Here is a 16,817-nt window from a genome sequence, read left to right as displayed (position 1 = left end):
ACACAGGGTCAATACTGTCATGGTCTGCTTTAGGGGTTTTACTGCTTCCACGTCTCACAGGTATTGCTATCTAGTGTTCTGTATATTTTGAAGAGGAAACATTAAAAAAAAAAAAAAAAAAAAATCAGCATGATTTGAAGAAAAAAGAAAAGAAAAAAAAATCTATGCAAGTGTTGCATGAAATCTGATTGTTTCTTTTTACGGTTAAGTATTTTAGTAAATGCATTGATTCTGATTCTCCTCGTCGTCGTGTAGTGATAGTCTTGTCTTCGGGGCTACTCACTCCTCACACCACTAACAGCACTACTATTACTAAGATTCTGAACACACATGTTGATTTAGCTACAGGATATTGAGAGAACATTTTTCCATGATATTGGGTGGACATGCTTTTTTGGCGTAACTTTAAAAATCACTCACTTAGATATTTGCCCCAGATCAGGCCCATGATTTCTTTTTTTTAATGTATTTAAAAAAAAAAAAGAAAAGCGATTGAGTGAATTCTTAAAGCCCTGCATGTCTCACGTCACCAGTTATTCCATTATATTTTGGCAGAGTATGTTTCTTCAAAGCGGACCAATTTAGCAACTGATGAAGCAGTTGGAAGTTTTTCAATTTATGAAGCACAATTTTTACAAAGGGTATCATTTAATTTCCTCTGTCTTATTCTGTATGCAATACTAAGCCGAACATTGAAAAAAAAAAAAAAAACTTTGAACGCCTTAGACCATCTGGACTTCCTCTTTTATGTGAGTAGAAAAGAAAAAAAAAAGAAAAAAAGAATTGCACTACTTTGTTTTAGGGATGGTTGCTTTGTAATGCAATAACTGCACTAAATATAACGATGTATCCACCAGATGACCACAGCGTGCTAGCGTGACCCGACACGCCTCTTCCCTCTATTTAAACAGAAGAGACAGCAAAATGTGTAAAAAGTACGACATTTCCTGCCTGATGCTGTATAGAATGCTTTCTATTTGAAAATAGATTTACAATGCTGAGGAAAAATATGACTTAAAAAAAAGAGTAAAAATAAACATCACATTTTATGTACTTTTAACTGTTTGTGTCATTCTTGTGTTTCATTAGCTATCAGGGGATTAAAACCGTCACAGCTGTCATCACATTTTCCCGAAATGTGTCCCACTAATGCCATCTGTAAAAAAGTACAGATTTGAATGCATTTTTTAAATCATAAACCACGCAGTTCTAACCTCAACAACACTTTTGTGAAAATGCTGTATCCGATCTGTTGTAGGGCTAAACAATTAATTGAAATTTTATCTCAATTCATGATCACAATATTTGGTAAAACCAAAATGTGTCAAAATTTTTGAACAACTATTGTCTTGACCTATACAAATCTTATTTTACAGACTGACAAGAAAGCAGATCTGCACAAATATCACACGGTAATCATTTTCAATGTTTTTCGAAAGAAAATGAGATGTAAAAAAAAAGTACCATTCCGTCTGATATCGTGAATCATGTATCGCAATTCCTGTAAAAAAACAGCGATTAGATATTTGATCAAATCGTTCAGCCCTAAGCTGTTCTGTTCTTACTTGGGTGTTTATCTGCTGGCACCGGTCACTTTCACTTTCGCCACATCCTGAAATTGTTCAGAAAAATTGCTGGAATAGAAAGCAGTTGAAAGTGGAAAAGCAGTAGAAAAAAATCAGACCATCTCTGCCGACCCGAATCATCCTCAGAGACAACTTCTTGTTGTTGCCTTCAGGGCACAGATAGAATCTGCCCAGGTGCAGAACAAATAGGATAGATCATTTATTCCTGTAGTAATCAGTCTTCTTAATGGATTTTGATTTATTTGTTTCCTGTGATGTGGCACTAATAATATTTATATGTTTATATGAGAATACTGGCTGTGACCCAAATTGGAACCTTGAAAAGACTAAATTGAGGAAAATGGGAATCTCAAAATCTAAAATTAGAAAAACACTGTTTGAATTTCGGGTCATGCACAGGTTTGGTCATTCAGGAAAAAAAAACAAATGTCAGAGAAATGTGTTATATTCACTTCATACAAATGTATTTAAAACAACAAACTGCAATTAAGTCATCTGATGAATTTGAAGTAAAAGCACTGGCATTGGTCTCATCAACAGTGAGCAAACTCAAATGATGTAATGGTTTCCAAAACAACATAATCAAAACTTTAGCACTTACTACACATGTGCAGTGGCCTCCCAGCTGGTATTTATCACATTTAATAGAGAGCAGCCATTTTACAGTGCAGACGATCAGTGTCCTGTTAAGTAATCCAAGTCTCTGAAATGAGTAAACATACTCACATTTATAGACATGATGAAAACTGACTTTTTATCTCACTGCTGGGTTAAATTCTGTGGCACCTGATGTGTTTCTGTCTGCAGACACAAACAGTCTGACATGTAATGTCTGACAGAATGGGAAATAAGGTGAGAAATAACTCAAGACCATGAGCACAAATCACTTCAAAATCTAAGATGCAGAACAGAGACAGACAGATTGTGTGTGGATACAACACGGGACAAAAAGAGTCTGAATCAGCCGCAGCAAATCAGGCAAAGATGGTCTCCTCGCGTCGCTTCTTGGTCAGGATGGTTCCAGGTTTGTGCTGAGCGTCTGGGTGGTTGGTCAGCTCTGGGGGGCAGGTGGAGACCGGGCTCTCGAGGATGGCCTGCTTCAGGTCGTAGAACACAGCTGAGTCCTCTTTGGTGAGGAACGTCATGGCCATACCACTCTTACCCGCACGACCAGTACGACCGATACGATGGATGTAGTCTGGAAGACAAGAAGAGACCAGGGGGCTCTTTGTTACCACGGTGAAATTATGAAAACAGGAGGATCATTAAATAGTAGAGGATATTTTGATTTGTGATTACATACAATGACAGGTAATGACACTAAGAGAGTTTTTATTCTCGAACCATTCACTTTGATTCCATGGAATACAATATTTTGTTCAATGTAGACATTAATTTATCACGATTATCATCGATTTAGAATAAGCTAAATCCATTACTGCTCACCGTCACAAATACTTCATAAAAGACTGGAGAATCCTATATTTTTTCTTTTTATGACAAAAATAAGGCACTACCTACCTATTATAGTGTCAAATATATCATATCTAACATATGAACAAACATTTTTGAGAATGGAATCATAAAGATACTTGTGCTGATAACATTAAACTAAAACATTTCAGAGGCATCCATGTTTTCATTCAATGTTTTACATGTTTCAGGTGAATCGGTTTTAACTTGTATCTTTAACTAGTTTTGCAAGCATATTGATTGTCGTGAGTCTCGTGAGAGTCTTTTTCATCTGTTTAAAGCAACACAATTAAGAAATCAGCAGCACAGCAGCTCCATTAAACAGTTTCATAACATTAAGAACAGGCCATCAGTTCATAGCACAGTTAGATCGATACAGTCGCCTGCACATTCGCGTATTTGCAACTTTGTGCACTGTATGTATTTTTTTTTGTAGTTTCAAACCAAAAACAACATGACAAACAACAACTCTTACCTTCGATGTTCTTAGCCATGTCGTAGTTAAGGACCATGGAGACGTCCTGGATATCAATACCTCGACCAGCAACGTCTGTGGCCACCAGAATATCTTTGGATCCAGCCTTGAGATTGGAGAGAGCAAACTCTCTCTGCTCCTGGCCTTTGCCACCGTGCAGCGTGCAGGCATTGTACTGTGACGATGTGGAAGAGACAGTCACAGTTAAACATTTGTTCAACACTTTTAATTAATTTTACTGAGTGTGGAGGACAGTGTTTCAATGTCTGGATTAAAATTCAATACATTAAAACAGGATTAAGAGTAATACTAACACGTTGAGTTCATCTTAGAGTGTAGATCAATCATCACTAAGGTACATTTGACTAAAATCAGTAAAAACACTGATGGTGGTTTGAGAAACACTGTGGCCCAGGCTGTTCTGTTACTCACCCCCATCTTCTCCAAAGACTTGGCCAGCACATCGCAACCCTTCTTCTGGTTGACAAAGATAATGATGGGAGGCTCGAAGCCACGGGACAACACCTCCAGAAGCTTCTTCCTGCATCAGACAAAAACCCCCCACAAACACTCAGTTTGTCGCTTTTATCAGATATAAACTTGATTCTCTTGAGTTTATGGTTTGTGTCTGTCTCACCTCTTCTCTCCCTCTGACATAAGCAGGACCTTCTGTTCGACTCTCTCGTGAGGTTTGCCAGCAGACCCTATGTACACCACCGCAGGACGTCTCAAGTAGCTCCTGGCCAGTCTCTCCACAGCTGCAGGCATGGTAGCTGTGAACATGACCGTCTGCAAGGTGCAAATACACAGTTAAAAAACGAAAATGGGAACAGAAGAATCAAGATGTTTGCACTGACAGATAAACATACTTGTCTGTATTTATGTTTTCCTGATTCAAAGTTCATCTTCATCTTCTCAGGGTCCTCTGCTTCATCTGTGTCGGGTTTCTGATTGGTCACTGGGATGTACTCGAGAATCTTTTGGACATCTGGCTCGAAGCCCATGTCAATCATACGATCGGCCTCATCAAGTACCACATAGGTGCAGCGGCCCAGGACCAGATATCTGTTCTCCAGCACGTCAATCAAACGACCAGGGGTCGCGATGACAATCTGTCGGATGAGGAAAAATGAGCAATGATATTCTTTTTCTTACTGGTGTTTAAGATCACATACATTTTGGAACTACATTTCCCATTTGCCAACACTAAACAAGAGGAATATCTTCCAGACAGATTTAAGGACTTTCTAATGTGATTTAAAGCAGCCATGCTTAACTTTTGGTGATTTTTGTTGTTGGTGATGTCATTATTGTGCATCATATTTGTCTTTGTGAACAGTAACAATGTTACAATGTTAATACAAACATTGTATGGGTTTGTGTCTCCAAGCCTGTGGACAAGGACAAGCATTTATCCTGTCCATCAAACTGCTGAATGACTGGGTTTTTTGAGCAGCAGAATTCACTTCTTTTTCATTTTTCAGAACGCATAGAGTTGTGTGGCACTAATGGGATTAGTCAGCATTGTGTGAACTAATCTGACATTGGTGGACTACTGTTTTAGTTGTTCTCAGCTCTGGGTTTTCTTTTTCCATTTTCCAGTTCACAGCTTAGCATTAAATAATATAATGAATGGCTATTGATTTGTAATTTCTTATACAAATGTAATTCAGTATAATTAAGGATGTATTATTATTAGTATTATTATTATAACTTCAAACTGAGACTTTTGTTTTACAGGCTGTACAGTTTTTCACAGCAGTTTGTGGTCACTAGGTGCTAACTGTACTCCCTTAGTTAAATTAAGTAGTTACTGTTTTAGTGGCTTTTCTCAAGTGTAATTGCTGAATGTTTCACCTCGCATCCCATCCTGAGACGGAAGCCCTGGTCCTCTCTGGAGATTCCTCCAATCACAGCCACTGTACGGATGCCGAGAGGTTTACCAAACTTCAGAGTCTCTTCTTCAATCTGCTGCGCCAACTCACGAGTAGGAGCCAGGATCACAGCATAAGGACCCTGGTCTGAGTCTTCAATCCTGCAGCGACGGGGGAATAAAATTAGTTGTTAGATAAGGAAGAAGATATAAGCGTTAATAAAAAGAATTGAAATTAAAATGGAGCGTGACAAAATTAGTAGTCAGTACTTGATGGTTTTACCTGTCTATTTTTGGCAGAGTAGTAATCCAGACAAGCAGCGGAATCAGGAAAGCAGCAGTTTTACCACTGCCAGTCTCAGCCACACCGATGATGTCACGGTTCTGTAAGCCAATGGGAATGGCCTGCCTCTGAATAGGTGTTGGATCCTGCATTTAAAGAGAAAAATGAACTATTAGCAAATTATGTTACCTTGACCAAAGATATTTGGGGTGTGCTTTAATTTTGTAAAATAGTGTTTTTACATAAGAAATTACATTACCATACTTTTTTTCCTTTCATTCTACCAAATCATCACCAGCTCTATATTCAACTTAGCAGCAACATAACTGAACTATGTGCAGGATTTAACAGGTAAATATACAGGTAACAAAGTAATCAAATTAATTTTTTTATACAACAAAAACACCACATGATTCAGTGATCTGACCTTGTAGCCACATTTGTCGATGACCTCCAAAATATGTTCTGGCAGTAGGTACTCCTTCCAGTTCCTGATGGGATTCGGGATTTTTCCTCCCTTAGTTGTGATGCTGTAGTCCTCTCTGAAGATTCGCCAGTCTCTGTCCGTCATCTCATCCAGTTTCTTCTGAGACCAGTGTCTGTCGTCCCAGCGCTGCTTGGCCTCCTTCTTACGCATCTTCTTCAGTCTCAACCTGAGAGGAGCAGAAAGATTGGATAGTTTGGGGGTGGAGGTGAAGTTGTTGAGTCAAATTACACATTTTAAGACTTCTGATGTTTATTTTTTTTGGATTACATAAATATGCCCCTCGCTGATGATTTACTCACTCTTCCTGCTCCTTCTCTTCCAGTGTGCGCCTTTTCTCCATCAGGTCGCCATAGAAATGTGACTGGTCTCTCTTCTGCTGCTTCAAGTCGATGCCAGCGATGAAGCCTCGTCCATACAGCTGCACGTGATGCTTTTCTTTGTAACTAGGGGACAGATCATATCGTTTTAGACACATCGTACACATTCCAGCAAACCAAAACCTGCTATGATTGAAGTTTACTATATGTGTGCCTGCTGCTGACTCACATTGGATTGTAGTCCACTGATGTGTCTTCAGAAGCATCCCACTCAAACACAAACTTCCTGTCATTCAGGTGACGAGTTCGCCGACGTTTCTTGAGCCCACCAAGGTAACGCTCCTGTAAAGATTAGAAATTGTAAAGATCCAAAGGAAAGGCAAATGCAGTTTTTCTTTGCTTCACATAGTTTAATTGTAAAAGTATTTCTTCTACGATTATATTTTATCATTCAAGCTTTGTAGTGGTTAATTAACAGATCAGTTACACATTTAATTTTAAATGCTCAAGTACTAAACTAAACAACTAAACATTTTCTTGGAGGACAAACCTTGATGGCCTGAAGCTCTTTGCCTTTATCCTTCTCCTCTCTGAGTTTTAGCCTTCCTTCGTCATCTTCATTCCCATTGTTCTCTCGCTCCATTCGCTCTCTCCGCTCACGTCGCTCCCTTTCCTGTGGGTCCTCTGTAACAGACAGTGTCATTGACTATTTTCATGTCAACGTGTATAATAAAATGGAGAATGTCTGCAACAGAACAGAGCAGACGCCGATACACACCCATCATTTTTCTCCCCATGTCCTGGAACATTCTTCTCTTTTTCCTATCTTCTTCCAACAACCTCCTCCTCTCCTCTGTTTGTTGTGCCCTCCTTTTCAATGCCTCGGCTTCTCGCTCTTCTTTGGACAGAAATTTGGGCTGAAAAGGAAAAAAAGTCAAAAGTCATAAGTGAGGAAAAACATAAAATCACAGTTTTAAAATTAAAACAAAATGTTTTCCTCAGGGGATGTTTCACCTTGGCCTCAGCTTCCTCTTCTGCTTTTTTTTTGGCCAGAAGCTCCTCTAATGAGAGGGGCTGGGCCTGAAAAGAAGCAATGTAGTTTAAAGACTCAAAACAACAACCTGGGACCTGAAATTACACTATGAAAGATTCAGTCAAAGCAAATTCAAACCTTATCTTTCTTCTTCTTTTCATCTTCCTCCTCTTCTGTTTTTATATCCCTCTCTCTCTTTAGCTTTGCATCCTTTGACTTTGGGGAGAGACTCCTTTAAAAGAGAAAGATGGAGGGTATGTTAAACATTGTCACTGTTATTATTACAGCCTGGATGTTGATGTGAATGATATTTATAGATTGAGAAAATGGCAATGATCATAAAGCTGTTTTGAGTCTTCAGAGGTCTGAGGGTAAAAACATCATGACCTAAAACAGTTAAAAAATATATAACAAAGGACTTCTTCCTTGTTAAAACTCAGTAATTACACGTCCGTTTCAATTCCACTTTACAAACCTGTGCATCTCAACATTCACATACCTGGACCTCTTGCTCCGATCCTTATCACGCCGATGAGCATCTCTCTCCTTACGGCCCCGCTCTCTGTCCTTATCTCTGTCTCGATCTTTGTCTCTGTCCTTGTCTTTCATGCGACGGTCTCTGTAATTATGAAACAATCAGATCATTAATACCCAACCAACGGGACATTTAGGACTATGAGATTTTAAATTTACAAAATGTTTGAGTGAAGTTCATTAGAAACGTCATGGTGTCTGTGTTTTAGTTACCGTTCTGCAGATTTGGAGCGATTCCTTTCGCGAGACCTGTGGCGGACTTTACGATCTCGTGAACGGCTGCGTCTCCGCTCTCTGTCTTTTGGCGCCGAGGATTCTGCATCCTTCTTGTCAGTTTCGGCAACCATCTGCAAACACAAATGTTTCTCTTTACATCATTTACCAAAACACTAGTTTCGCTGCTATGGCGGAATTTGAAACAGTTTTTTCAAGTTACACATTTAAGACTACAGATTAAAGTCACCAGACCATTTATGCATTAAGATACACAAGTGCAATTAGATGTCTGTATTGAGGTGCATGTCTTATTACTAATTTAAAGAATATTATGGTTGTGATATGTTTCACAATTGATAGGAATAATTTTTTTTGCATCTCAGACATCACATTCACATAAGAATAAGGCAAAATGATGATGTGTATCAATAAACATGATTACCTACACATTATTGGGCTGAAAATCTTTTTGGGCAGGTGAATTCATTCAGCACTGAAATTATCGATCATAACGCTGTTGCTGTCACATTTATTTATTTTTTAAATAATTGCAAGTCTTTCAATTTGAACATTGCACTTACACATTTCCGAGATCAAACTGTTGCAGCCCTGGTGTACACCAAGTTGTGAGAGCAAAATAGTTTTATACAACTGAAATGTGTGCATATAAAAACTAGTTTATTCAGTTTATAATGACTTACCTTCCGTTTCAAGCTGAATATTGTACCACGCAGTTTTGACAACACAAGATACCCTTTCACATCCGCTTTTATGGTCCAAATTCACAAATAGTCGAAGTGGGATTCATGCTAGTCTTTCCGAATACTTACAGATTCGCTCGCCATTACTGAAGTGACAAAATACATTAGCTGCAAAATACATTAGCTGCAGAATGAATGCAGTGCGTGCAAGCTAGCTCCTCACGTTAGCTAACAACTTATCAAAAAAGGCTAATCCTTTTCACGAACCAGCTTAAACCCTACAACATTCAAACATTCGATTGGGTCAGATATATACACGTCATGAAAAACAGCACATTAAAACGTGGTTTGCAACAATTAAACTTACCGTTTTTCCAATTGTCAACAAACTCACTACGATACGGCTACGCTTCAACAAGACGCTGCAAGTGCGCCGACACGAGCTGAACCAAGCAAGCTCTGTTGGGATTGTAGTACTTAGAGTTGCAGTTAGTGTGGAAATGATTGGGAGTAACTGGATTTTAAACTACACTTCCCTGCAATATGGCGGTGTGCTCTCAGGACCCGGGTTGTTTGGCACATGGACACCTAAATGCCTGACTAAAACAGCAGTACGAGCCAACGTTAAGCACAAGGTGGCAATTTCGTCACAAGGCGATGGAAAAAAGTGGCGTTTTTAGGCGTACCTTGACTTCCAAAACATCACATCAAATCATGACAAGATTGACCCAAAGAAGTTTAATGTTTATTTAAACACCCTTAACTGTATTTTTCGTCGAACTAAAAGTTCGTGATTCTTGGATTTAATAACAGGCATCTTCGGTGAGTTAATCCTTCACAGAATAAACATACAAATACAAATACTGTAGATTTATTACAGTTGCATTACATTATTGCATTACGTTGACATGGTTTAACATAACAGAAAAATATATATATTTTTATTTTTTTTACTTTTCAACAACAAAACTCTTTTCTCCTGCAGAGGGCAGCATTACACCTCTCAGTGTACAGCCTGTCTGACTTTGTATTAGTATAAGGAGCTGTGCCCTGGAAGATATAAGAAAAGATGAAAGATGGAATGGGGTTTTTAATATTTATCACAAAAAAGATAAGAACATTTCTATAAAACAATTAAGTTTTGTAACCTTGTAAGTCGCTTTGGATAAAAGCGTCTGCTAAATGACATGTAATGTAATGTAAAGTAAAAGTATCAAGTTGGTCGGACTATTTAGTCCATTTAGTGTGTTAATTTATACTGTCATGACTGAACGACAAACCATGCCACAATATCATCCAGTGTGACAGTCTCTTATTAGTCTGATGATTACCTGAAAGAGGATTAAAAGTTCTGCAGTCAGAGTTTATTATTGACCACACACTGTTCCAGTGCCGCTTAAAAACACACAACCTCTGAAGCATATTAACATTCAAGAAGTGCGGCCAGTACAGACACCAAACAATGTTTTCTTTGTAAAATCCTCTGGTGTCTTTGAGAGTATGCATGCTCCTTCAAACAGATGAAAGGCGTTTGTAGTAGTCGAGCATGCTGCCATGCTTGACTGCAGTCCACACTCGCTGGATGCTCGTTCATATTCCGAACAACCTGCCTTTTCCATCCACGAGAGATTTATGGAGGGCTTTTGAAGGTGAAGCAGTTTCGGGAGAAGCAGATCAAAGTTGATGGTATAAAAATAAATTTACACACACAATGATGGAAGAAAGTGGGGTAAAATAAATAACAATGAGCTGGAAAGATAAAAGTCAAAGACTGGATTACATGTACTAGACTCACCTGGACTAATTACATATGTTACCTTTCCCTTTTTAACAAACACTAAATGGTAGGGGTAATACTCAAGGAAACTAACAAAAAAGCCTTAGAAAACAGAAACCCAGTTCAAAAAGTCTATTAGAAGTGACAGAAAGACTCAAAAGTTACAATTAACAACCCAAACTCAAAGTCTGGCCAATAAACAGCCAGACACCTTTAGAGATATTTTCTCGCTGACAACTCAGACCCAAAATGAAGAAGGAATCAGAGACCTCTCATTGTATATTAGGCAGGTTAATCGGCCTCAGCTGTGTTTCTCTCACTGGTTAACTCAGCTAATTATCTCCAGCTGCGGTCAACTAATCACAGTCAACAAAGGAAAATGCCGTTGAATGTTTTTAGTCATATTATATCATATCATATGTGTTTATTGGTTGAATGGAGAATTATCTATTTTCTACCTCATCCATGTTGCTATCTATGTACATGACATTAAATAATCTTGAATGATAATGTTATACATTATACATCACACTTAGTAGTGTCTAATGTTGTGCATTTGTCAATAATTATTATTATTATTATTGTTATGTTGGTTTAAATCTAAAATATTAACACTGTGGTCCATTGTGAAGTTTGCTGTTTTTGTAAAATTGGTAGCACTTTTACATGACACTTTCTTTGCCAATTTTTCAGCACCTCCCCATCTCCATGACATCATTGTGTGTCATTAGGGGACAGTAGTATGTAAACACCTGACTCCAGTGAGGGATTTAGTCGCATACAAAATAAGAATCTTGGAAAAAAAAAAAACCTTATCATGACATATGATTTTTATTTTGGTGTTCTTACAGAGATGACGCAGCAGGGTGACAGTGACAAGACTCAATAAGAGATAAACACACCATTTATCTTTTATCTGAAGAAACAGGCTTTCTGTTGCAACCTCAAAGCTCTGGAACAGTCATTCATTATCAGGTATCCTCTTCTTATACCATAATACTTGATACCTTACCTATGAGGTATCCTCTTACTATTCAATTTAAAGTCTCATCAATCTTGCTTTAATTATGCCTTTGTTTTGAAACAACTGCTGTTGTTTTAACGTGCAACATCGCTTCACTTGTCTATGAGGAAAGAAACAACTAAGGGGTGAATTAAAGTTTGCTCCAATTCAGCTGTTTTTTAACCACCAAAACTGCCTTTCTACAGCATTTCTGTTCAGGTCAGCTGAACTGCTTTCTGCCAGCAATGTGTAATGTCAGCTATTACCTAATTCACATCGATAACAACTGACTATTGATTACAGCGGGGCTTTGTGCAAGAAGAGGGATCAATTTTAGAAGGTTGGCAAACAATGTGTTTTAGGGGTCAATTGTTACAGTCAAGACACTTTTGAGTTTAAGATATAACTTGGTAAAAGTCTTGACCGAAGGGGAAATATTCTCTAGAATCAATTGAAGCTTTGAAAACACACTTTGGTTAGAGAGTCAGTATTGGATGGCACAGATATGACTGTTTTTAATAATGATAGTAGTATCTTTATTTATATAGCACTTTTCAAAGGCAAGTTACAAAGCACAAACTCTGAAAATAAACAATAAAATCAATAAAAGCAAGCTTAAAAAGTGAATTTAAGAGAAGACAATGTGTTTGCTTCACTGAGGCCAAACATAGATGGCTCAGTCACCTTTAATTTTTACGATGAACCACAGTGTCACTACAGACACAAAAACAAAACCCCATCATACTGAGAAACAGAGAGAGAGAGAAAGTCGTGTGGAGCTGAACTCATTTCACAGTGTGTTTACATGCATGTTAAAAGTCCGATTTTAATGAAAGACAATAATTTGGTTTTCTTTATGTCATGTCAGACTGGAGTTGGACTTCTGTGCATGCATCAAATCTCTCCGGTCTTTGACCTGGAAGTAGAAGGAGACTATGTATAAACTATCAGCAGGTGTGCAGCAGGTACGAAACATACAGAACCACAGCATGATCCATCTCACCGTCCATCGTGCGATCAACAGGAAACTGATTAAATACACACTATCTTATAGAGAGATACAGCCCCACCTATGGAGGCGGACTCTGCAAGTTGTCTGATTGCCTCTCTTAGTCGGACTACGGCCTTAGCTCGGTTAAACTGTATATAAACGTACTGAGTGGTTTGAATGTAAGGACATCTTTTTTATATATTTAGACTTGCTTACTAGAGCTTTAAAAGTAATCGTTAAAAAAATTTCTAAATTGGTCTGTGAGCCAGTGACCGTATTTAAAAATTGGTGTAACATCCTGTTCAACATGGTGATGATTCTGGCTGATTCCTCTTAGAATTTCAGCTATTTCAGTCCTCCAGATGTAAGCACCACATCTCCAACAGTAACCCTCTCCCTACAATGACTCCTACAATTACAGTCAACCCCCATCCCAAGAACCTCACCCCCTGTCTCTCCTCAGCTTCCCTCCCTCCATATTTCCGCACGTCAGGCAGGCTTGTCTAATTAAACCGCTGGAGGAGCCCTCACTCTTGACATTCCCTCGGGGTGTTCCGATATGGGCCACGTGGGCATGAAGTGGGTGTAGATGTGGTGAAGGTGATCATTGTGCACAGACAATGGAGGTTCCTTGACCTCTGGCAGGGGAACGTACAGTAGGGGTCTTATCTTCCAGCAGACCTGAGCTGAGCACCAGAGGTGTGTGAACCTGGCTCACCTCACTGCAATATGAAGAGCAGAGTCTGCTTAGTATACACCGCACACACTGACACACATTCATACAACACTTCACATGTACATCATTACCCATCACTGCAAATACAGTGTTCAACAACAGACACACAAAGAGACAGTGGGAATGTACTGGCACAGCAGCACTATAGTTAAATACCAGAATTACAACTGTAAATGTAATTTAAATAAGGCCTTACTGTCTATTTATTGACTATTACACTTTATTCTCATCATATTATGCACAATATGCTAATACAGCTTAACATTAATATTAATGTGAGTCAGTCCTCGGGGCTAACAGCTATAGAAAGACTGCGGTTTGCTGTCTGGTGATGATTGTGTGCCTGACTGAGTAGTAGCTCAAAGCACACAGAGGCTGAGAGTTTCCCCGGCTGCCTGAACCAGCCTGTCACATCACACACGGAGGAGTGGACTGACTGAAAGAAACAAACGTCACTGCGATAACTCTGGTGGTGCAGTCAGTGAAATTTGGCTTCTATTCTTCTCATGTGCCGTTTGTGGTCTGGTCCTTTACTCAGAGGAGGAATTACTAACGGGCTGTTTAAAGTACAGAAGAGGATTAGGGACTCATATAATTCTTTTGGGAAACAAAATTAAAAAGATTAAAAAAAATTCTGACTTAAATCTCAGAATTCTGGGGGGAAAGGTTAGAATTCTGACTTCTGGTCATTGAGAAATTTGATAGGAAAAAATACTTCTCATACCCACCCGCCCCTGCACTGCTGCTGTATACACACAAACACTCCCTCAGGGCCCAAACACATGAGAACAAGTTGAAAAGAATCCGTCAAATTTTGTACTGTTTCTGCTTTTTATCCATATGGAAATGGTGTTTTTTAGAAAACAACGTTGAATTTTTTTTTAACAAATACACAACCTCTCTCTTGCTCTTGCGTTCACTGTCTCACGCTCACTATCTTCATCGTTTTCCTCTTCTGTTTGGTCTATTTTCCTGATGTTAATGTTTTTTTTTTATTTCCTTTCATTCCCCCCCCTCGGCTCAGTTCATTCTGTCTCTGCTGCTGTGATTGTGTCCATGTCCAGAGCAGTAGTGACATCACACTGCTTGTCACAGTGGACATGTCCTCTGGAGGGAAGCGCACAGAGGCAGACGACCATATGTGACATTCTTTCCTCGACTCATCACCCAGCTGAGCCGCTGACATACAACCCCTTTTTCTATCCAGAGACAGGAGTTATGACACTGTCACAGCAGCTGAGGCAGAGCTCAGTGTGTCAGTGTGTGTGTGTGTATTTGTCCCCTCTATAGGACCTTGTTTGGCATAAACACTGACCTTGTCAGGGAAGCTGTCCTAGTGACCAAAACCTAGTCCTAATGAGGCAGAACCTCATTTCTGAGGAGCTTGTTAAGTTTAGATTTGACTCGTGGTTAGTTAAGGTGAGAGTTAGGCATTAACCAACCATGTTTTTCTATCCTCATGGGGACCAAAAACCTATAAACTCTCTCTTCATGGGGACATTTTGACCTTGTACAGAAGGTCTGGTCCCCACTAGGTTAAAGGGCTTTTTCAGGGTTAAGACCTGGTTTTGGGTTTAGAATTATGTTTAGGTTTAAGGAAAGGGTTAGGATTAGATATTTATTTATGATAGTTAAGGTTAGGGTAAGGGGCTAGAGAATGCATTATGTCTCTGAGGTTTCCTCATGTAGATGAGGTGTGTGTGTGTGTGTGGAAATGTAACCTACAGTACGTCAGTCTAGCTCATCAGTAACCAGGCAGCATGCACCAGCTATGCAGAGCCTCATCTCTGCTGTCGCTGCTGCTGCTACCACGGTGGTTGAGCGTTCTGATGGCTCAGTGGTATGAATATGTAGACACTGCATCACATGCATGTTTTTAAGTGTGTCTGGACTGGACTGACATGTCTGGCAGACGACATGCCCACGTGGTAATGAGCCGCGCCGCACTGTGACCACTTTCTCTCTAGCTTTCTCCCTTATAGGGTTTCAGATGACAGAACTCTTCCCTAAATCATCCCTCCTCCGATAACAGCAGTCTCTCTGTCTCTGCTGCAGCCTCCATCATCCAGAGAGGAACACACAAATATGTCTAGACTACACAAATCACCTGCTGATTGTCTGTCTTTCTTTCTTTCTTTCTTTCTTGCTACCTACCTACCTACCTTTCTGGCTACCTATCTTTCTTGCTTGCTTTCTACATACCTTTCTTCCTTCCTTGCTACCTACCTTTCTTTCTTGCTACCTTTCTTTCTTTCTTTCTTTCTTGCTGTCTACCAAATAATTATGTGATGCCATACAGGAGGCCGGATAAATTTGGGTCTCAGTCTGCCCCAAATAGCCCACCCCCTCCCTCTTGTTTGCCCACTCATCAAATCTATGCTCACCAGATCACCTGTCTGTGCTGGAACCAGGAATTTCAGCTGCACTCTCTCTCTCTCTCTCTCTCTCTCTCTCTCTCTCTCTCTCTCTCTCTCACTCTCTCGCTTGCCGCAAAAAAGCAAATGGATGGACGGAAAGAGGCCTTGAAGGATGTTCTGCAGCAAAAACAACAGTTAAAGTGTGACAGGCTCCATGTTTCTTCATCAGAGACATGCAACGACATTGGGCCGCTTCTTGATAAATGTGTGTGTATGTGAGAGACAGGAAGATAAGACAGAGGAGCCTTGGAGACACACAGGCTGGCTGCTCACTTTATCCACAGGATGATCAAACCACTTTTACATTTCTTGCCGTGGAAAATCAATGCTGGAGTCGACAGGAGACTGAATTTATCCGAGCGAGGCAGGGTGTACAGTCACAATTTCCTCCCCTCCTGTTGTACAAGGGTGATGGATAAAGAGGTCATGAGTCTCGCCCGCTGTATCCTGTGTGTGCGATAGTTCAGGAATGACAAACATTTAACCACTTTATCCACCTCATAACATCAGCGGGCAGAGTGTGACAGCAGGACGAAGCCAGGAAGTTCCAGATAAGAGCCGCTATCAGTCAAGTGAAAGACGAGGCAAATATAATACTGGAGGTCAGGAGGGGGAAAACAGCAGCAGCAGAATCAAGTCTTTAATATTTTTGAAGCAATATTTTGTTATACAGTAGCTTCATGGCCTTAGCCACACGTGAGCTCCAGCAGGAAGATTGATCCCCAAGACATCAATATAGTCAATATATGGTCTTGGTTTGTGTATTAATAGGACTGATATGAACAAATATGGATCCTTCATATAGATCCTATTCTGAGCACTCACAGCAGACTCACACACTCATGTGGTGGCGTATTTGCTTTAAATGGAGCAGTGTTAATTCTCTTACAATGTTGATTTTGCTTTCTGATAAGA

The 16,817-nt window shown here is 39.6% G+C and overlaps 1 protein-coding gene across 1 annotated transcript; it reads right to left on the bottom strand.

The window, feature by feature from the left end:
• Positions 1-2,015: 2,015 nt before the first annotated feature.
• ddx23 (DEAD (Asp-Glu-Ala-Asp) box polypeptide 23) lies at positions 2,016-9,453 on the bottom strand. The gene is made up of 17 exons (XM_058643664.1): positions 9,346-9,453; positions 8,275-8,408; positions 8,027-8,146; positions 7,666-7,759; positions 7,509-7,574; positions 7,273-7,411; positions 7,045-7,178; positions 6,724-6,836; positions 6,477-6,620; positions 6,118-6,343; positions 5,691-5,836; positions 5,392-5,569; positions 4,404-4,646; positions 4,172-4,323; positions 3,967-4,075; positions 3,535-3,709; positions 2,016-2,784 (listed from the first exon to the last, which is right to left on the bottom strand). The coding sequence occupies exons 2-17, from the start codon at positions 8,406-8,408 to the stop codon at positions 2,561-2,563; spliced, it is 2,397 nt and encodes a 798-aa protein (XP_058499647.1). The 5' UTR covers positions 9,346-9,453; the 3' UTR covers positions 2,016-2,560.
• Positions 9,454-16,817: the final 7,364 nt, after the last annotated feature.

This window comes from Solea solea, chromosome 11 (assembly GCF_958295425.1).
Source record: "Solea solea chromosome 11, fSolSol10.1, whole genome shotgun sequence".
NCBI classification, from domain to species: Eukaryota; Metazoa; Chordata; class Actinopteri; order Pleuronectiformes; family Soleidae; genus Solea; species Solea solea.
This window is presented reverse-complemented; position numbering and strand designations above follow the sequence as displayed.

What these genes read in the sequence shown, in the direction of transcription:
- ddx23 (XM_058643664.1), bottom strand. Translation starts at nt 8,408, where the DNA reads ATGGTTGCCGAAACTGACAAGAAGGATGCAGAATCCTCGGCGCCAAAA. An exon ending in AAGAGCTTCAGGCCATCAAG is followed by an intron (nt 6,837 to 7,044) that starts GTTTGTCCTCCA and finishes TAATCTTTACAG; the next exon opens with GAGCGTTACCTTGGTGGGCT. An exon ending in AGTCTTTGGAGAAGATGGGG is followed by an intron (nt 3,710 to 3,966) that starts GTGAGTAACAGA and finishes ACATCGTCACAG; the next exon opens with TACAATGCCTGCACGCTGCA.